The 22,603-nt window shown below is 44.5% G+C and overlaps 1 protein-coding gene across 2 annotated transcripts in view; it reads left to right on the top strand.

Moving 5' to 3' along the window:
- Positions 1-868: 868 nt before the first annotated feature.
- cdk6 (cyclin dependent kinase 6) overlaps positions 869-22,603 on the top strand; it is a 35,774-nt gene continuing 14,039 nt past the window's right edge. Inside the window, exons 1-4 of one of the 2 annotated variants that reach the window (XM_076755244.1) lie at positions 869-1,000; positions 4,963-5,332; positions 8,461-8,596; positions 13,535-13,702. In XM_076755244.1, coding sequence (XP_076611359.1) covers positions 5,109-5,332; positions 8,461-8,596; positions 13,535-13,702 — 528 coding nt within the window. In that variant the 5' untranslated portion in view covers positions 869-1,000; positions 4,963-5,108. Of the gene's footprint in view, positions 1,001-3,954; positions 4,111-4,962; positions 5,333-8,460; positions 8,597-13,534; positions 13,703-22,603 lie in introns of those variants that run through there. The other variant, XM_076755243.1, reaches the window with a different exon arrangement.

Below are 22,603 nucleotides of genomic sequence, written 5' to 3' on the forward strand. Positions count from 1 at the left end.
ACAGTCACTCTAATCAATATATTTCTATCAAGTATATGTAATGAGCTCCCTATGGTGATGAATCCACATCGACTTATCACCTGACTCTGCAGTTTGTCTCAGCTCTGCAGTGCGTTTTCACATCTTTTTCTTTGGCTTTCTGGCTCTCAACTTGACAGCTTTTGGTTCACTCTCTTATCAAACTTGTGTCCAGACACAACAGGTAACTGTCTCCAAACAGTATAGAAATATAGTCCATTTACCATTTATTTTCCATTTACATCGGTTGGAGGGACAGAAACATGACAACATATCAAACATTGTTCTGTCGCTGCTGGATGTTTAAACAGGCAACTGTTTGTCATCATGCCTTCATTCAGTATAATGTGTGTATGTGTTGTGTTCGCAGCTTCGTCCGCTGCTCCCAAGCGGCTCAAAAATCAATTAATGCAGCTCTAAGTTTTAGTGCTTTTACCAGATTTGATAAGAGATTGAAAAGGATTTGCCTTCAATTACCAGACTTTAATGCCATTAACCCCCAAACAAACTGGGAGTAAGAAACCCAAGACGCTCTGTTCTCACAATCAGAACATTTATAATGTTTGGTTTCGGCCCCGCCATTTGATTCCTGATCTGGTTTTACTTGAACCTGAAGAATGTGCAGTTCCCAAACATGTTGAGTTGTCTTATCACAGCAACATTCAAGTATGCAGAAAGAGCTTTTTTTTGCCTGACCTGTCCGTACCTGAGGAGCTGTCAATACGATCTGTCTGACAAACATTTCACCACAGTGTCAATGAAGTGAACATGCGACTGAGATTCTTTTTTTTTACTATCATTTCATAGTGAAATGTGAAGGAGTGGCTCTGTTAAGCACTGTTGTTTCTCAGGAATACTGAGCTGAAATGCCAGTTGGGGTAAGGAGGAGTGACAACAGGACATGATTTAATCTTCACTGGCATGGAGCGACATTGAGGGAGATATCAGGCACCTGCCATCACCAACAGTGTAAAGATTTACGGTATGTGTAATTTACCTCATTTATGCTACTTTCAAACAAAATTATCCAATATTTCACAAAATAGCAAAGATTAAAGAAAAGAGAAAATGCATAATTTTGTTTCAGCAGAACTTTGTTCCTCCTTCTTCCTCCTATTAATCATTTCAGAGGAAGTTAAAACTAGCACCACATCGACCAGCTACAGCTGCAAAATGCTCCATAAACATTTATGCATCATGCATCTCTCACAGGGACGTGTTTTCTGCAAAATTCACACATGTATTTTATAAACTTTAAGTGCATTTTGCTGATGATACACATTTACTTCTACTTGTAATGGAGTTTTTTTTTTTTTTCATTTTTGTATCACTGCTTTGACTTAAGTAAAGAATCTGAATACGTCTTCAACTACTGACCAACACAGCATGCACGCCTGTAGCAAACCCCAAAAATAAATAGCAGACAGATGAAATAAATGTCAGCGGCAAAATTAGAAACACCCTGATTGAATAACATCCTGGTAAATGTACAGCAAGTCAACAAATCCACATGAGCACAGCTTAAGCATCTATTTGTGCCTGAAAATCAAGATGAACAGGTTGCTGTTCTGGTCCTATTTACTGTGGCTGCTTCTTGTCAAAGCTCCAAAATAAGGTGTCACTTTCATGAAATTAGTCATATAGTAATAATAGTAATAATAATAATAATAATAATAATTAGACATGATGACAGTTGAGTGTTGAAAAGGCTAATTTTGTAGCTAGTTCAGCTAAAACAAGTGCATCAGAATTGTTAAATCATCAGTTACTGTTCATCCTGCAACGAGAGCTCAAGTAAAGCACAAGATTTAACATTAAATTACGTTCTGACCATGCTGTTCCCAGAACAGGATGTCTTAATTGGACCATCCTGTTCCTGCATCTTGTCAAAAATTACTCCCCAGCATGAGCCCCATCAAGGTAAACACATGACAAACACAGACTGAGGAAACGTAAAAAAAGAAAGTTTACACGTCAAATATTGACTAATCACGAATCACAGTTGCAGAATGTGTGTGTGTGTGTGTCTCTCTCATCTCTATCCCACACACAACGGATCTAATTGGTTTGTTCTCCAGCCAAATAAGAAGTATGCATGCTAATGTATTCAATCTGGGCGATGGCTCTCAGAGCTGATTTCACATGAACAATGATGATGAAAAAATGTAAATGCTCACATTTACAGTAATTGGTCTGGGGCACATTGTCTGCATTGTGTGTTTTGTGATGCAAATGATTTAAATTTGGGGTTGCCTAAAATAAAGTTGGGCAGGGGAGATTGCCATACATACTTCCATGTCATTATCTCCCCCAGCTTCACCTTTTCAATGGAAATCAGTGGATTCTACAAGCAGCATGCAGGACAAGTTTGCATGTAAATCATAGCAGTGGAGGAATGTCCTTCCTCTGATCTTCTGTGCGCCTCTAATACACGCCTTCCAATGAAGTTATGATAATGGAGCTTGGTTACACGCCTGTAATTGGCTATTCATTGGAATAATCTGACATCAAGTCTTGTCATGTCTAAACCGTGTCCAGCATGAAACAGAGAGAGAGAGAGAAAAAAAAGTGAAATCCAAACTTTATGTGAGAGTTAGAAGAACTTTTCAGACAGAACACATTGCGTTTAATGTCTACACCTGATATAAGTAACAGAGTTAGAATTTTAAGCATAAATTGGTGCATAAAATAAAACAAAATTAAATCAAATAAAGCAAGAATAAAAAGAGATAGATAAAAGCCAAGGTTTACAGAACATATTTGCAATTTAAAAATTAATAATTAACATTTAAATATCTTTCAACACACAGAAATAAAATATACATTTTAGGAAGTGACAATGACAAGCATCAAGTATTGATAATAAATTCCTTTCCATTAAAAAAAACTTATATTTTACATGGATTTTAACGCAAGAATTTGCGTTAATTTTGTTTTCATTTGCAAAAGTACCAATATAAAAACTTTATTGTCACTATTATTGTTGTGGTATGCTGTAAATTGACTTTCACAATTTTCCATCTTTTGCTGTGAAATTAATGAAAACGTATACCCTGAGATGACGATGATGTTGATGATGATGATGATGATGATACTCTGCAGAATTTCCCAGATTTTCAAAATAATAGTTATTTTAAAAAAAAAAAGTTTGCCATCTCGTAGCACTCATGGCCACCACGCCGGCCTGCTGTTGGGGCATGGAGCCTCGCAAAGGACCACCCGAGCTGAGAAGTGCCCCCTGCCACAGATCAAGCCACCGGGCCTTGAACCTGACCCCTCTGGACCATCTCGGGCGAGCTTGTCACATTGCATCCCCGCTGGCGCATTGTTGCCGCGGGAGTTCCTCAATGGTTTGAGGGAGATAGATAGTGTGGCCGTCCATCCAATAAACCTCCTCTCTCCCCTCTCCGATCCCTGCGGTGCTCCCGGGTTTGACACAGGAGACAAAACCCGCGGAGAGGACTATGAATGGTAAAGCACCGAGGAGGCCGAGGGAGAGCAAAAAGGAGGCGGTGAGCCTTTGTAGTCGGGGAGGAATGCGGAAATGTCCCCGCTCCGTGTCAAACCTCTCTGAAGGGGGTCAGGCCACATTCAGCCGGCGTGGGAAAGCCAGGCAGAGACGGAGCTCACACAGGCGAGCGGGGCTGCAGTTGCATAGGCCTATCCGGGGATATATGGAAGAAAAAAAGAAGAAGAAAGAAAGGAGAAACCCCAAAGAAGAGCGTGGTTTTGGAGGGCTGCATCACGCGTTTGCCTTTGTCCTATGACCCCCCCATCGCACACCCCCTTCCCCTCCACACCCCCGACCCACAAAGTTGCAGTGAGAGTGTGTGTGTGAGTTTTCGTACAACCCCCCACCACCACCTCCTCCACCTCCTCCTCCCTTGTTTGAGTGTCTCTGCCTGGGCTGGTGCAGTCTGAGGGATGGGGGGTTAGAGCCTGCACCGTCCAACTACCTGTGTGGCCCCCGCATGGAGGACAGTGGACAGGGATGCGTTTGATGCAGGACATTTTATCCGACACACCAATGCCTCCTCAGCATTTTATCGGACATGCCGACGTTACGACATTTTATTGACAACACAAACCAAGGTAAACACCGAAAGAGTGGATATTTATACACACATTTATGCCAAGAATGTCTTTAAGGGGTTGAAAATGTTGCTTTACAATCCAATAACATTTTAAGAACTTAAACGAGCAATTCCCCGACTTGCTAGGATTGATTATAATTAGCCCATGTGGGTCCATGCACAATTAAATTAGAAAAAATTAGAGGAAGCTATCCGCGTTCATGAAAACATCCTTAAAACTCCTCTGCCGCTTTGTTGCACACGTTTACAACCATTTGGGGTCCGAAAGTTGAGTTTTCCACTGTTTTAAATGGACTGTTGCTGTAGGAAGTTCAGACAATGCAATCAGTAGACAGCCACGTGCTCGCCAAGTTTGTGTCGCCTCAGACGCTTTTGATAAAACACGACACGGAAAGATGTTAGCCGGCGATTTGGCGAGCGAAAAGCAGCTCGGCGTGCAAGGTTTGTGCTCCCTGTTTGCGTCTTCTCTTTAAACTTTCTTCTTTAATTTCCTTTAACAGAGTAAGAGCCCACAGGAACACAACAACACTGCACGCGGAGTGATTTTTCTTTTTTCTTTTTTTTTCTTTTTTGAGCGCACGAGACAGTTTATTTAACGCCGACCTGGCTTGAAAGGAAGCTAAATGTGGTTATTTTAAAATGATTTGACATTACTCTGTGTTTGTGGTAGGAGGACATGAGTTGCTATGCGTAATAGGAGGAGGAGTGGAAGTTGGGACGCAGCGGGGCTCTTATGTTGATAGTCGGAATAAAACATGATGACAGTCCTGTTATTGCCTACCTGGAGCACAGTTTGACCAAATGTGACAAAGATGGTGTCTTCCTCCATCTGTGTCTCCCTGTCATCTAGGCATCGCACGTGCCAACTTTTTTCTGTGAATATGGCTTTGTGAGAAACTCTCTGGCTCGTCACCCTCGCCGGGATTCCCCGCAATATTTTCAGCAAGAGACGAGAGAGGACCAAAAAAAAAAAAAAAAAAAAAAAAATCTGCAAAAATGGACAAAGAAAGTACTGGTACTCAATATGAGCCCGTGGCCGAGATTGGAGAAGGCGCTTACGGGAAAGTGTACAAGGCGAGAGATTTGAAGAACGGGGGACGCTTCGTAGCCCTAAAAAGAGTTCGAGTCCAGACGGAGGAAGAGGGGATGCCTCTCTCCACCATCCGGGAGGTGGCGGTACTGAGGCAGCTTGAAGCTTTTGAGCACCCCAATGTTGTCAGGTAAGTGAGGGGGAGAGGTGGGCAGCCCTGTGTGTGTGCGTTTGAGAGAGGGAGTGGGATACGTGTGTGTATGAGACTTCCTTTTTGATGGTCTGAGGTGTCAGCAACCATACTGGTTCAGCAGACGTCCTCTTCTTTAAATATTCTCTGCTGGTAATATGAAAATGCATCTTGCACAGCAGCAGGTTGCAGCCGCCATGAGCAGGCTTTAGGAGCACACCTGTCAGATCAGAACTTTCTCCATATTCATTGTTCTCTGCATTGTTAGTTTCCACCCACTCTTTCCGCCGCTTCCTCTTATTCATCAGTATTGGTGGGCTCCAGTCATATTGATCCACCTCATGTGCGTTCCTCTGAGAAGCGTAACTCCGCTCACTCAGCTCGGCCTAAATGGCACGAAGCGAAACCACCTTACAAACTTTCCGCCCCGTGCCCCCAAGAAAGGTCACCGGCTTGCAGAGTAAAGTGGAGCAGTGTGTGCACCTTTTTTAAGATGCATGCATGACCTCAGACTAGCTGTTTAAATGCAGGATTAAGTTGAAAAATCCAAATTTGATCAAGTGGAATATTGTTTCAGGTAATGAGCGTCCTGCTCAGGAAGAGCATCGATGAACTCTGAATGATTCGGCCTTCACCTTTCTGGAAGATCTTTGTAGCTCACATTAGTTTTAATTAGATTATTATGTACCTGGTAAGATATCCAAATATTAGAGGCTCATGGCTCACTTCCTACCTAGTGAGTGAAATAGGGCTGCAAATAACAGTTATTTTCATAATTGATCAATGTGGTGATTATTATCTCAAGTAATTGTTTTTTTTTTTCATGACATACAGTCAAAAAACCAAAAATATTCAGTTTACTGTCAGAAAAGAAGAATAAAACAGAAAATATGCTCATTTGAAAGGCTTCATCCAGTGAATTTACACCTTTTTATTTGCTTAAAAATGGCAATGAATCAATATAACATTCTTGACAATGAATATACTGTTACAGGTTAACTATAGCACAGCTTTTCTTCAGTTGTCGTCCTCTGTACTCTGCACACAAAGTTTTCTTTCGGTTTTGTATTGAATTGTTCAGTCAGAGGTCAACAGTCAGATACTGCGTCATGTGTTGGCACTAACCAGGGACTGACCTTGGTACTTGTTTTATTATGGAATATTGAGTGCTTTGGGATTGGAGGGGAAGTCCTAAATGAACGTTTCAGGAGCTCGACTAGAGCTATTGTGCTTCTAACAATAATTCCCCAGCGTATCAATGAGTAATAGAGGATAATGGTTTTGTCTTAATGGGATCACAATGGGGTTTGTTCTCGCTGAAGACAAATACGTCAGCGGGAAGTTCTCCTAGGTTAGTTTTATTTATTGGTTGAACACATGTTGTTCACTACTGTGAAAGCACGAGTTAAGATGATATGCAGTCGCATTTTGTTGCAATAAATTGGTCCAAGATTGCAAACCATCAGCTCATTGAACCACCAGAGGAGCTTCACCATCCTCCAGTTTAACCTACCAGCAAAGCCAAGCAGCTCAGGCCAGGAAGGGTGCATTGTGGGCCTTCTGTGTGACTTCAGGCAACCCCTGGATGTTTGTAATGAGGCCCATTATTCATTCCATATGTTCAGTGTCCGCTGAGAGCCCCCATTGTAGCCCAACAATTGAGCTGTGAGGGGCGTTTAACCCCAGCGCTTCAAACGGAGGACGCCGTCTATTCTGTGACGTCATGCACAGTACTGATACCTTGAATGAATCACCTCTTGCTCACCGCCCTAACTCCAGCACTTCCACGTTTGTTGATTACAAGGGTGTTGGCAGGGACACATGGTGCCTCGTTGGCTAGGAATGAAAGAGTTTCCGGAGAGATTTAGCAATTTCCTTCCATGCTTCCATTTTAAATGGCTTATGTAGATTAACCAGTGTGATTTATAGCAGCACATGTGTGGAAAGTTAAAATATTGATGGGACATTGAGTAGGATCATTATGAATTAATATTTCCAACAATAATCATAGATGTAGTCTCATGCGTCAATAGAATACTTTAAAGGTAATGTGATTACAGTAGCCCATTACTTTGTGAGCCATACTGCCAACCACCTGTCAGATGGAGATCCTTCATGGCTCCTCTCGTCTCCTCGGCCGTTGTGATGAAAGATGCTGCGTCTGCAGCAGCTCCAGCCAGGGTCCACTCCACTTCCCATAGAGCATCAGGAGTTGTCATAGTGCTGGTGGAGGAATGCTGCTTGTGGTCCACAGCTCTTTGAAGAGGACATACTGGATAGCTTTTTTCAGCTTTTCACCAAAGCCTGCCTTGGCAGGTCTGCCGACATAATCTGGATTCTTGGCCTTAGTTTGTTGCCTAGTGAAACACAACCATAAACGCTGGTGTTTGGGGCTTGATGGTCTTGAATCTTCAAAAGCTTTGCATAGAAATCGTTTTTCAGGGTAACCTGACACAACGTATTTAGCTTGTCCTACAGCAAATGGTAATTCTGCTCTCGAAGCACGTTCATGTTCTCTCACAGGTTTCTGTAACATAGAAATCCCCAGGATCCCCGAGTCCAGACTCCGTAGAGAGGATCATGGTGTCCTCACTAACCACAAAGCAGATATGTTCAACTCTCAGCTGCTGACATCTTCGTTTTGCTGCACCCACAGACCCTTTTCTCAAGTAGACATTCTCACTTGTCATAGCAGGAAACATACAGGTGTAGCTAACAACATTAGCACCGGCCCCATTATATTAAGGTGTTCCAGTAAGTCATAACAGTCAGCTTTAATGCCATTAGTTACACCTGTGTTTGATATGCCTATTGCAGTGTCTCTGCCTATTTGCTTTAAAGTGCACTATATTTACTTTCCTCCATTATGTGTGTTCAGGTGTAAAATGGGTACGATGAAGAGAGCTTTTAAAAGCTTTGCACGGTGCAACCAAAGTGGTTGTGTCCATAAAAGTCTGCCACTTCTTACCCAAAGGCCAATGCAATGCTTTACCTTTGCAGACACATTACCAGTGCAGAGATTCAGTCCTGTTAGCTGTACTCAGAATTGTTGTTGCATCTATCTGAGCAGATTGGACCCCATTAAATGAATTGAATTGACCTCCCTCCACCTGCTCCCCCTGTTCTAGGTTGTTTGATGTGTGTACAGTCTCTCGGACTGACAGAGAAACCAAACTCACTCTGGTCTTTGAGCACGTGGATCAGGACCTGACCACCTACCTGGAGAAGGCTCCTGACCCTGGAGTACCACCTGAGACCATCAAGGTAACCATCGCCGTTGTTTTCTAGACGTACGCTGGAGGTTTTTAATGGTCAGTCTGAGTGACATTGCTTGCTTTGCTATTAAAACATCAGCGAGGAGTGCATAAATGTTGTTCCCAGACAATTTTCAACATGTAGGAACTTCATTTGAAATATTACTCTCAGGTTCTATTTGAATTATAAAGGAAGCTATTTGCTAATCTCCTGTGGCTTGAACATTGCATGACCACAGCCGTGTCTGTATGGTACCGAGTGAGTTTTCTTGGCCAGAGACACGGAGGACGGAGAGCAGTTCCCTCCAACATCAGAGGTACCGGGGCGTTTTGAAGGGCAGCACATGTGGCAGATGGGCTCCAAATTAGAGGCTCCCTGGCTTCTCTATTTTCATTCTGCTCTCTCTCTCCAAGTTTACACTGTGTTACAGATGTAGACAGAGAAAAAATGTGTGTGAAAGTAGACTTAAAGATCTTCCCTTCATGTTTGAAAACTAATGCCGGGTGCACACTGGAGGTCTTAACTGATTTAAAAAATGTGGGAGACCACAGACAGGTTTAACAGATTTTTAATATTCTGATCATAAGAACGCACAGACCAGACGATTCCCTCGAGACGCAGGACCACACACTTGGCATTTCTATGAAAAAAAAAATTCAGACTGCTGATTCCAGGGATTTCAGATCTCACAGAAACTCGCGTGACCGAACGGGACTTCATAAAAAACACAAACATGGAGGCTGAATCAGGATGGCTTATACGTTTTGCAGCGCGAGCAGGAGGTGAGTGGGAAATAACGGTGCCGCTTCCTGGTCAGCCTGCTCTCATTGGCAATTGGCGGGTTTTTTGCTTAGTATCCCATGTCCGGATGTCAGGTTGTAAATATCAAACATAGTTGATATTTAGGATTCAGAATCAGGGAGACTGTGACCCAGTCGGTAACATAAAGATGATCCCTGTCAGGCCCTCTCACTGCAGGGTCACTTGGACAGATAATCTGTTCAGACCAGCCTCGAATCGAGAAACCAGAGATTGTTTAGAGGGATGAATCTGACCCAAAATCTGCCCAATCTGGCTATCCTTCAAAGCAGGGCCGGCATAAGAGTACTCAGTTTGATGCTTACAATTCTATAGTTCAATCTCTGTACCAATGATTCCAGTGAAGGTACAACACACTCAAACTCACCATCACTTTCTCCAGTTCAGTAAGTAAATCCTCTCCGTGTCCATTTACACTTTGCCAAAAGGTCGGAAATGGATGTGTTGCCAGCTCCTTTCCTCTGTAACTGTCTCTTTTTATTTTAATCTTTCCCACACTCAGACCCCTTTAAAATCTCTTTATCGTGTTTCACCCCAAGGTCTGTAAATGTATCGTGTACAGTGCTGGAGAGGCACATCTCTATTTTTGGACAGCAGGGCCTCAGAGTTTAAAGTGTCACAGTTGAAACAGAGAAGTTCTGGAAGCTTGAGTAACCGTGGGTTTTCACCCCTCGGGCCGGGCTGATGCGTGAAAGTTTTGTGTGGAGCTGTAACGTTGGTGGGATGCTGTGCAAGCGTAGACGAGTCAGGTAGATCACACCTGAGGCTTTCCCAGGGTTTGTGCTGAAGCTGATACAGTGTGTGGTACTGTGGTTTCTATGGACATCTCAGCGCTCTGTTATTAAGCTGCAAATATTCAGCTCAATGAGGACATAACACAAAAAACAAGGCTAAACAATAAGATGAAGAGTGAGTTGCAACAAATATTGTTGGACGTTGTCCCCCCCAATTCTGGTGTTGGAAGAGTTTGGGGGAGGAGGTTTTTGACGCTGTTCAGCGATCAGGCAGGCACTTGGTCTGAAGCATACTGACCCGTTAAGGCGCGCCTCCTTCTTTAGCTTTCTCCTAACATCCATACAGCTGGAGCCTCGAGGAGACACCAGGACAATAATGGAGTGACAAGATGACATGGGCACCATCCCGTGTTATTTCTAGGACAGTGGACACTGCACAGTAACCCCCCCCCCCTTCCCAGCAACTCAATTTGCCCTCGGCTGTACCAGATGACACCAGTTAGTGGATCCCAGTCCAGCAGTCCCAAATTCAGCACACCTGTGCCCATCTGATTAAAAGTTTGCCATTCAAGAGCGTCACCCTTGAATACCCCAAACAAAGGAAAAACATTCACCCTCAGCCAAAGACCCTAAGTGAAAAAGAACAGACATGCTTTTCCTCAAAACCAATCTACTCCCAGCACCAGACACCCCACCCCGGCCCAGCCTGTCCACTTCAGCCCCCCACCCTCCACCACCCACTCAGCCTTACTCAGACTCAAGACCCACCACATGGTCATTGATGAAAGAGGTCCTCCTCCAGGAATCAAATGAGCTGGAAGGACATCAAGCAGTCAGGCTGCCCCAGCCTCAGTGCTCCTCAGCTGGGCCAGCGCTTGGGCCTCACCCACCCTCCTCCACCACCACCGTCCAAGCTTCCACAACTCCATTCTCTTGGCCTATAAAGGGGGAGCTTAATGAAGCATGGGGAGGGAATTACACTAACGCTAACCGGCAGATGTCCCATATTGTGCCTAGCTACAATAAACAATATGGCTGCCTCTGGCACATTTGCATCAGAAAAGGAGGCGCACTCAGAAAGCCATGTTTTGACTGCATTTTGCAGAGGGCCGACTACTTTTTTCCTGGTGCTCCTGCTTTTTCAGGGTTAGATCTGTTGCCTTTTTGTGTGATTTTTGTTTCCACCTGGCCAAGTTGTTTGTGGTGGTTTGATGGTTGAATTGCTGCCAGTTGAAGACAGTTGTGTGTTGAGCAACTCTGGTGAGTGTTCTTGCTGCTGAAATCAAGTGTGTGTGAGGTTAAGGGACGTCTCACTATTGCTCTCTGTGCCGCATGTGGTCTTAAACTTTGCAGTATTGATTTGGCTATTTTAATTAGAAACTTGGCATGGGTGCAAGTGGTGCTGTTGAACGTACTTGGAATAGTTTTCATTACAGCGTTTGTTGGGTAATTGATACAGCAAAGATGATGGCACTCAGGCCAAGGGGGCCAAGATTGTTTGTGTGTTTGTGCAAGAGTCACACTTCTGAGATAATTAGTGTTTACTAGGAAATGCTGCTCAAAGGAAACACGGCGAAATGGCTATTTAAAGCAGAGAGGAACTGGTGGAGGGCGGGGGGGGTTGCTATTGTGTCAGTGCCCCCCCCCCCCCCCAGCGCACACACACACACACACACACACACATACACACACACACAGACACACGCACACAAAATAACCAACTGCCTGCCTCTCTCCTCTGGCCCTGTCTGTCTGCTGCCCTCCTCGCTGGGTCATGGCTGGATGGAGATGTAGAAAGGAAGGTCTGTTTATGCATCCTGCCTGCCCTTGGTCAGAGGGCACACACACACACACACACACACACACACGCACACACACACACACACACACACACACACACACACACACACTGTTGCACCCTTACACAGTCTGAAATGCGCACAGAGAGAAATTAAAATGTAGATACACATATATCACATTAAGACAGACCCAGGGGGACACTCAGTTTGTGCGTATACAAACACACACACACACACACATTCGTCCCCATCTCCACAGCATTGTGTGTGCCGCCCTGTCCCCTCCTCTATGGCCGGCACAGCAGCCAGCCCCGCGCCGTTTGCTAATGTTTTCTGCTTGAGTGTGCAGACCCCTTTGACTCACTCACCAGCTGGTCGGCCAGTGAATAGAGCTGCGGGCTCAGGTCCATGTCACTTGTGAGGTCTTGGCGGAGGGTTTTGGGGGTGTGTGTAGGGGGCATGTGTGTGTGTATAGGGAGGGAGTGTGTGTGTTTTGGCGGGGGGGTGCACGGGGCTAGGATGCACCCACACCACCACCGGCATCAAGTTATTTCACTTCGCAAAAGCCTCTTTTCTCTTCCTATCCCCACTTTGTCTCCGTGACCATGTTTGGTTTTCTAACGAGACTAAATGATTATGGAGACTTAATTTTCTGCCTCCATAAACTCCGTATTTATTTTTTTATCTATTAATAGGCCTTAAACTGAAATAGCTCTCCCTAGACTTTAGTTTATGAAGCAGTCCAAACCAAAGCTCTGCCAAAAACCACCCGGCCACAATCCCTTGTAATGACTTGTTATTTGTTTACAGGTGCAGGACCTGTTTGAGAGTCTTTCAGTTTGGAAAGAACAAGTCTTAGCTGGTTTCAACATAGTTCATTGCTGTTCACGCCAGCTTACTTTTGCTAGTGTGTCATGGACGTGGCCATTTCTGAGGTCAGCTTTTGGGCATAAAAAGAGAACGAGTGCCAATTAACTGGAGCAGGACAGCTGCTGAGGAACAGAGATCCATGCTTGTGCAGAGCGGGGCCTCTCCCTGCCCCTATCTTGTGTGTGTGTGTCAGTTATCAAACATCTGCTACAGTGGACAAGAAAAGACACAGGCCTCCCCTCGTTAACTCCCCCCGTGCCACAATGTCTCGGCCTTTCTACTTAACTTCTCACTGCAGGGTCTTGTCATTCAGGCCTTTTGTTGCCCGGTTTGACGGAGTCATGAATTCAAACGTCGATGAAGAGGTGTGGTTTTTTTTTTTTTTTTTTCCTGAAGCCATCTGTCTTTGACATTTTGTGAGGACCACTGAGACCGAACTATTTTGGAAATATTCACCAAATTCATCAAATTTTGTCAGGTTGGATTAATCATTCAGAGCCACATATGAAAAGTAGTCAAACTCGAGCCATCTGGTCTGTGCTGTCTGCTCAATCTCACACTCATCAGTGTTATTATTATTTTTTTTTTTATATATATCATGGCCTTAAACCTTGTCAAGCGTCCTCCAGCTTAGATCCTCCTCATTTTAAGTTTTAATTCCCTGTCATGTTTCCAAAAAGCCACCCCTCACTCTCTCTTTGTTCTCTCTGTTTTCTCTCGTACAGGATATGATGTACCAGCTGCTCCAGGGGCTGGACTTCCTGCACTCGCACCGCGTGGTTCACCGTGACCTGAAACCCCAGAATATCCTGGTCACCAGCGGAGGACAGATCAAACTGGCCGACTTCGGTCTCGCCCGCATCTACAGCTTCCAGATGGCGCTCACCTCTGTGGTGAGTCCTGTTTGTTCATATTCCTCAACACAGCAGGACTCATCCAATAGTTTCTTACAACAGAGGGGCTCAAAACAAACACTCCCAAACACTGTGAGCCCAACGGATGAATAGAGACCCAAAAGTGGGTCGCAGGATGTTTTAACTGGGTCAAAGCCACAAATAGACTTGGATAGGGGAATATCACATGATCTAATGTATTGGTGATGTCATATGAAGTTCAGGCCCTCATACAAACAGATTCTGACTGTTTACATTGGAAAGCATTAACTCCAACATCTGCATCCTTAATCTTATCTTTGACATCTCTGACAGTCTCTTGCTGGAGATGCATTTCAGTGCGTTTTGCTTCAAACTATGCAAAATAAGTCTGAATGGTTTTTCTGTAGCCACTAACAACAGATAATCTACCAATCTATTGAGGTGCTTTTATTTTTAATGATTATATTTGTATTGTGAGGAGAGAGCAAATTTAGATTCTTTCTCACCCTTGAATTAGCAGCCCCCTCTTTTTCTTTTAGAGAGAACAGAAAGCAAAAAAAAAAAAAGAGAAACCACGCAAAGAAAACATCGACAGAAACAAGAGAATGACAAGAATGTACCCACCCTTCATTGATGTACAACGTTAAATGCAAAGACAGCTTACGCACATATCCCAGTCGTGTCTTCCGCTTCTCTTCTGCACATATGCTGTTATCATTGCAAATTTCTATCTTTCAACCTGCTGCTGACACACACACACACACACACACACACACACACACACACACACACACACACAAACCGCCTTAAACTGCTGTCCCATCTCTAGAGAGTTAGATGAAAAGTGTCTAATGTGACGTAGCGGGCACTTACAGGGCATCAGCGGGTAGCTCTGCAGCACTGGGCCAAATGATAGGGTTTCTCCATGTAAAGTGAGAGCCAAGGGCCCCCGTGGTCTGTCTCAGGAATCCCTCAGTGGCTGTTGCAGACAGGGATGGGACAGACGAGGAGAGACAGACACCCCTCCCTTCCCACTGTCGGTACTTTGATGTCCAACTGTTGAGTTCTGGGCTCTGATGACCAGATAAAGTAGAGAGAGAGACTGAAAGGAGTCTTTGGGAGAGCTTGAAATCAGAAGAGACAAGAGTTTTCAGATTAAGGTTGCCAGAACAGCCGCTGAGTGCCTTGTTAGAAGAATTTATTTACCATGAGAAGGTTTTCTGACACATGCACCCTTTAGGTTCATTTGGGTTCGGATATTTTTAGCGTGTTGTGATTGTGTTTTAGCTCCGGCCTTCCTGACAAACAATGCACAAGTTGTGTTTTTCTCATTATGGAGGCGTCAGCATGTGTTACTAGCGGTGAAGCAGATGCAATCAAACTGCTGAAAGTGTAAATAGTTTCATACACTCACAGAGACACATGGCTTGACGTTACAATGAGCAGACGACAAAACATTGATGTCGATGTTACTCACCGAATCTGCAGACGAGGCATCAGAGTGATTGGAATGCAGGATGAGTGAAGGTGAGGGTCATGCAACTTTTGTCATGCTAAGCTAGCAAAGTTCATGGGAACTTCAGTCAGGCTCATCCAGTACATCCAGTAGTGCAGCATCTGCCCATCTTAAGTAAATATAAACATCCTTTGGGAAAGTATGCAAACTTTTGTTGTGCTGGCGGCATCAGAACAGAGTGGCAGATGCCTCTGTGCCATTGTCACAGCACAACAAGAGACGAGCAGCCGGGCGAGTGGACACGAACACGTGCTCCTCCTTTCATGTCACCTAGAGCTGACGTGCGTGTACTGTACAGTAAGTCTCACGTAGCAAGGACTCATTGTGCTCTGTGATCGGTTTCTTAAGATCAGCAGATGCCCAGTTTTTGTTCAAACCATAGCATAAAGCCATTTCTGACGAATCTGGGTCCTGCTGAGGTGCTGGTGGCAGCGTGGAGTCCAGCAGCAGTGACAGGCCAGGACACACAAAGAGGAAGAAGAAGAAGAAGCAGAAGAAGAAGAAGAAGAGAAGTTCTTGAGTGCATGAGTTAACAACATCTTCACATGTTGTGTAGCTTTAGCCACTAAAGTAGAATATTGATGAAAGAGCATTAGCGATGAGTTTGAATCGAACTGACTCACTGATAATTGAAGTGTAATGATGTGTTAGGAAGGAAGTGCTGATAAATGATAGATTCTCATCTTTGGTTATGAATTTAAAAACTTTCCCGAGCTTTTTCTGTTTGAGTAACTTACGATTGCAGTCCAGGCCCCCGAGCCCGTAACTTCTCAGTGTTATTACCAAGGGAAATTTTTGTGATTCAGATGAGACGAGTCAGTATTTTCTGAGTTAATTTCAATAATTTATCATTCTGATTGGTGATAACACACAGCAAACTCGCAGAGGAAGACGTACTTAACCATAGAATTTACATAGCGTTACACAATATTCAGTGTGTGTGTGGTTTCACCGGAGGTTTTGACTCCGAGGAGATGTTGTACTTCATGTTTGACTGGACGGGGACACTTCTGTTGTTGAGAGTAGAATATTTACCCGGGAATTCACCTTTAGATATGAGCGGTGAGTGCCAAGTCCCTGAAACTACTCATGTGCTCACATAACATGACTGAATGTGAGTCTGTTTGCACGCACGCTCGACACATGCACATTTCCTTTCTAGGTTAAACGGATTGGGCCACAAAAATGAGATGGAAGTTTTGTGTGTCTGTGTGTGTGTGTGTCTCTGAGCGTGCATGTGTTAGTGCACGCATGCGCTGGAGTGGAGCGCTGCAACGTGAGCACGGGATCTTCGGTTCTAGATTAATGTGCCTGTGTCTGGAATCCCCCTATCAGTCCAAGAGACACACACAAACACACACAAACACACACACACACACACGATCGTCATTCATCCATTCAGTGTTTCCTCTTGCTAATAAAAGCAGATAATCGACACTGTATGCAGCGCACATGTACACAAATACACACAGCGCTTAAGAGGATCTTCCCCTTTGCCCAACAGACCAGCAGTTGCTTATTTAGTCACCTAATGCCACCGTTACTGGCAGACAGATGGGCTTTGGAGAACTGCTGTTGCATAAGCGAACAAGACACTTCTCTCTCACTTTCAAAGTGATTCATTTAGCACTTCTAGAATGACAAGATGGCTGAAGTGAGCATTTGCATAAAGTCGTCAAAAAGAGTCCCTTGCTCCCCTCTTTCTTCCCAGCGTCACTAACTGAAAGTAGCACTCTCGTACTTTCTGCTGTTGATTTACCAGCAATGCTTGAACGTCTCTTTTAGGTGATGAATTTGCTTTCTCACCTAGCAACACGCTGGCTTGTTAATATGTCATTGACAGAAAATGTGGTCTCTGCGCGCGCATGAAAACGTGTACAGTGGAGTCTGGGTGCATTTGCACATGCATGGTTGCGTGTGACTGATGGCCCCATCGGCATCACCCACCTACCATGTTGCACATATTTCACCCTCCCCGAAAGAGAGAGAGGGAAAGAGAGGGAGGGAGACCACCCATTGGGTTGGTACGGGGGTCCAGATTAGGCTGCCCCTGGCAGTCCCTGGAGGTCCGTTGCTTTGTTGATGGTTTTTTAATGACCCCAGTCTGGCTAAAGGCTCATTGTGCTGCCTTGAGTGACGGGCAGATGGGAAAAGCTGATGGGTTAATCTGACATACCAGAAAAGAGTGGAGAGGGGCCTTTTTTCTGTTGAGATCCCATTTCTGACATTTCTTTTGATGTTGTTTGAATTTGGAGTAAATGCTGTAGCAAAATACATCCAAGGAGTCTGCAGTGATGCTGAAAGTTCTTTGTGTAATGCTGTTTAAAACATGACTCTCTAACATCCAAAATACTGCTAAAATGTGTATTTCTAACAAGTTAGATGAAGAGCTGTCATCATCTGTGTTGGACCCATGCAGTCAGATTCAGGAGATGACTGAATCCTGACTGGCTGAGGACGGAGAGTCCTCACTTGTCTGTCAGACTTGACTGTCAGACTTTTGGTCTGAGAGCACACTGGAATGGCGTTGATTTACCATTTCTCACATCTAATTTAATCACAGACACTATACTATCTTTTAATTTTCTCATTACTGTTTTATGTACTTTGTACTGTCTTTTAATGCTGTTTATATATTGACGTTACTTTGCATTTATCTACATAAATCCCACTGAATTACCTCTGTGTCAGAATTGTTCCATAGGAATAAATTTGCATCTTTCACTTTCTGACATTCCAGTGTGCAAAGTTTGGACTTAAAACATAAGTAGTCCCACCAATTACAACTCAACAGAGCGAGTGACACCTTACAAATATAATGTAAAGCTTAGTTCTATAAGTTCGGCCACATACAAAAGACAATGGACATTCAAACTAAGGTTCTGCTTCACTCAGATAGCCAGTCATAAATTAGGATAATCAAAGCGCTGCACATGCCCGATGCAGCAATGATGAACTAAAAATATGTCAATTAGAATTATTCATCAAACCAAAATGCACTTTTCTCACATAAATCTGGTTTAATCCCCCACTCTTGTGGTGTAAGTAATACATGAAACATGATGTCATCCACAGCAACAGGGGACAAACCCAACCTTTGGATTAACAGGAGTTTTCTCCGTTCTTCAGTAGAAGTTGCTGTCAGCAGCAGCTCAGTGAACGGGTCTTTAGAAGGAACTCTTAGCTAGGAACTGACTTGGCTAGGAACCATTAGCTGCATGTACGACTCCCAGTGGGAAGGTAACTGTGGAGGTGACGGAGGAGGTTAGGTCAGGTGTTGTTTTCAAAAAGATGGCTTCCAGTGACCTGACCATGGTGGTCTCTCCATCTACGTCCACACATTGGCAGCCATTGTAGAACAAGGCTGATGGGATGGTCCCATGAAACCCATTAGCTTCCGCTCTCATGCCTGTCATGCGCATGTCGTTGCCTTTCAAATTGGATTTGCAGAACTCAAGGGGAATGCCACCAGAGTTTTATGTCAGCACTTGTTGTCAAACTATAGTTTTCTAGCTGGAAACCAAAATAAACTGAGGGGCAGCCGTGATTTACAGGAGATGACAAGATAAGCTTATTAGTGGCGCAAATGTTTTTTTGTCTTCCCTCTGAGCTTATCTTTAGTGACGCTATTATTTAGTTACATGACAGCCAAAAGGCATTCTGGGACTCCACGCCCGGTCCTTTCAGCTAAATACATTGCTCCCTTCTTATTTGATCACATGAATCAATTATTATCGCTAACATTTTTAAAACAGCATCTTCTAACACAATCACGGTCACAGTCTCTTGTGAACTTGTTGTTGGTGACACACAACATGCAGAGTGAAACTGTTACCTGATCGAAGGTATTTTCCCAATTCTTCCCCCTAGTTCCCTCTGCGCATAGCCCTCCCACTACGATTACCAGAATAAGACACCCATATCTCAGACGACATTAAACAAATTGAAACCAGATTTCCTGCCCGTGCTCAAACAGCAGACAGGCTTTTACAATACAAAGCTTTCAAGAGCAGTCAGACTCTATTCAGTCTGAATTTGTGTTTTCACTGTGAAACTTTCCCATTTGTGGGCCCTGGTCTGACTGTATGAGTGCACGTTACAATCTGTGAGTGTGGGTCAGGGGAAAGTGTGTAGACTGGTGTTTTCTGACTTGTGGCACGCTATGATAATCTTATAAGACAGAGATAATGATACAGATAAGATGTCTTGAAGTAGGCAGACAACGTGCTTCTTGAAGATTTTCCCTCGTTTTACAGTTGTTATTTAAAACAAATCTTTATATAACAGTTTTAAGACACTCATTGCAAGAAAACTCCTTTGCAGTTTCATGACTCCCATAATCTTTAAATGTTTAAACCGTGCAGCATCAGTAGCAGTGCAACAGAGTTCAGGAACTAAGGCTGATGAAACTGAAATTTCTCAGTGATGACCAAGGATGAAGCGGACAGTCCTGTCTGTGAATCGCTCCTCTTGCCAGACAATGTGTTTCTACTCTGGACAGACAGAAAGGCAGGCAGGCAGGCAAGCAGGCAGGCAGCAGCGGCAGGGAGAGGGAGGGGGGAAAAACCCTTTGCACTGCACGCAGGAGAGCACGTGCAGCGCACTCTGGGAATGTTTAGATATCTCCTCAAACGGCTCTGCATGGGAAAAAAAAGGAAAAGTCATCCTCTCTGCTTTGACTGCAGCCGGCTGGAGCGAAGGGGCTGGCCCCAATTTGACATAAGCAAACACACACAGTTCACACACACATGAACACGGGCGTACTGTACACACACACACACACACACACACACACACACACATTCAAACGCAGACAATCTCATTGTTATTACTGTTTGCACACATATAGATATGCACCCTAACATGCACAATGCAGGTCTTATTTAGCTCATCTTGTGTGTACCCCCTGCTAAGTGTGTCCGAAAGAGCGGCGGTAGTGCCCCCCTACACACACACACACACACACACACAAACACACACACACGCTCACACTCTCCTCTGCACTTCACTGTATTAATTGTTGATGGTCTCTTGGCAGCGCTCCAGGTGGGGAAAAGGGGTTACTGAGCATGTGCACACACTCGCACACACCGGCATCTGGATATTAAAGCCTTGTCTGTACCAGCAACGGCAAAGAGGAAGAGGAGGGGAAAAAAAAGAGAAAAAATTACAGCATATATCAGGAATTTTCCAGCTAATGATGTGCGGATGTGGTAGCACTGGGGAGAGAGAGCCACTGACTGTGCTGTCTTTGTTTCGCTCGCCGAGGGCCCCATGCTGCATTCCTGTACACTGTGCATACTTTGGCAACAGTTGTAGTGCCCCTTTTTTCTGTTTTACTGTATACAGTTTGTGTGCTGCTCTTGCACTTTTCTTTCTAGCCTTGTAGCTCTGTCTCTCCCTCCCTCAGCCTCTACCTTTCCCCCCTCGTCTCTCTTTCGAACCGTCTCTCTCTCTCCCTCTCTCTCTCTCTCCTTCTTTATTTCCTTTCTTGGCTTGGTGCAGCTGTATTGTTGGGACTGTAAATTGTCCTTTTTGCAGAACAAGAGAAAGAAAGAGGGAAAGTAAGGGAGGAGTGAAATAATGGTGTTTACAACATGGCTGACTGCTAGAGCTTCGAATGGGGCCTCTCTGGAGACACAACATTACAGCCTCAGTTCCACTGTACTCTCAGAGTGCATAGTTTTGCTCATATTATTATTATAACATCCGCTCTCCTTCTCCCATACGCGGCCTGCCTATACACTTGGAGGCCTTTATCCGTTTTCCTTCCTTAGATTCACATAGGAAGACTTTAATTTGTGGTGGATTGCTCTCAGGAATGTAATCAAATTCTAGCCTAAGACTCAAAGCATGAAACAGTTGAGCCATTTACCTGAGAGACTTAAATGCGCTGCAACGTTTATTCCCCTTTATTCAGTAATTGTTGAAAGCTAAAACCTCCAATCATGCTCTTATTGATTCAATTACAACAGTTATTTGGTCTCTGGTGCATCCAAAGTGCTCGTCTGTGAGTGTGCATGTGTGTGTAGATGGTATGTGTCTGTGTGCGCAGTGGTGCGCTTTCATCCTGGGCTTCCTCAGTGAGAGGGAATGTAAACACGGGCCCCCGGCCAAGCTCCATCAGCCCCAGTGCCTCGGGCGCTGCAGCCTTAATCCCCGGCCTCAGTCGTCCTCATGGCATCAGGTCACTAAGAAGTCCTCCTTGGAAGTCCACATGCAGAGTGTCATGAGGGCGGGGGATGAAAAATGTGGTTCCTAACAACTCCAAATATAATTTGCCCCTGATTTAAAGGACAATATGGGTTTATTGTAACTTGGTTTTTTGTAGTTTGGGCCATCATTTTTATTGGTCACTATACCTTTATGCTCATTAAAGTCATTTCTGGGATTTAAGAACACTTCAACATAACTTAACGTGGGGGACAAGTGGTCAAACAGGATGCCAACAAGACAGCAGTTTGTCTCTTAAATGTCTGTCTGTTAAGCATGAAGCTAATGCCAGCAGGCGATCGGCTTAGCTTAGCATAAAGACTGGGAGCAGCTGGGAACGACTAGCCTGGCACTGTCCAAAGTTTAATAAGTCCACCTACCACCACCTCTAAAGCTCACTAACACATTGTATCCCGTTTGCTCCCGGAATATAAAAGGTAGAAGATATTAATTAGCGAGCTTTAGAAGTCCTGCAAGGCAGCTGTATTACCTTTGGACACAGCCAGGCTGTTTATGCTAAGCTAGGCTAACCATCTCTAGCTCCACATTGAACGTACATAAGAGTGATCTCAATTTTCTCATCCAACTTGTAGCAAGAAAGCAAGTATATGTGTGTATCAGTCTGGACTTATCCTTAAAACATCAATCACACGCTGCAGATAACTTGCATACATTTGCAGACGCACACACAAAAAGCACTTGGCACTGAAGCACGTGAATCCAAGCCAAAGCAGGTGCTCACTTAGTCACGTGCAAGTACTCAAACATAACACAAACCAAACGCCCCCGCGCTCACATGCATGCACCCTATTGTCATATCCCTCCACTGTGCATGCACAGTGCGCTGGTGGCACAGGTCCGGATGTTGAAAGTCAGACAGGCTTGGAGGTCCGGCCCAGGAGGTCTGGAGGTCCTCTGGGGCAGGAGAAGCCATTTCCTCCCTGAAGCGGAGCGGGGAGCAGAGAGCAGCAGTGAGGGCTGAGGAGGATGGTGGTGGTGGTGGTGGTGGTGGTGAGGGGGAGGATGCTCTCAGCAGAGAGGAATTCCCAGAATGTTGTCCTTTAATCTGGAGTCAGCCTCACACACACTCTATGTCTCTCACTCTAACTCTCCCTTTTTTTTCCTTCCCTCGGCTTTATCTGACCTCCTCTGGCTTTTCTGTTACCATGCGGAAGGGAAGAGGGGTGTCA

The sequence above is a fragment of the Chaetodon auriga genome, chromosome 17 (genome assembly GCF_051107435.1).
Source record: "Chaetodon auriga isolate fChaAug3 chromosome 17, fChaAug3.hap1, whole genome shotgun sequence".
Lineage (NCBI taxonomy): Eukaryota > Metazoa > Chordata > Actinopteri > Chaetodontiformes > Chaetodontidae > Chaetodon > Chaetodon auriga.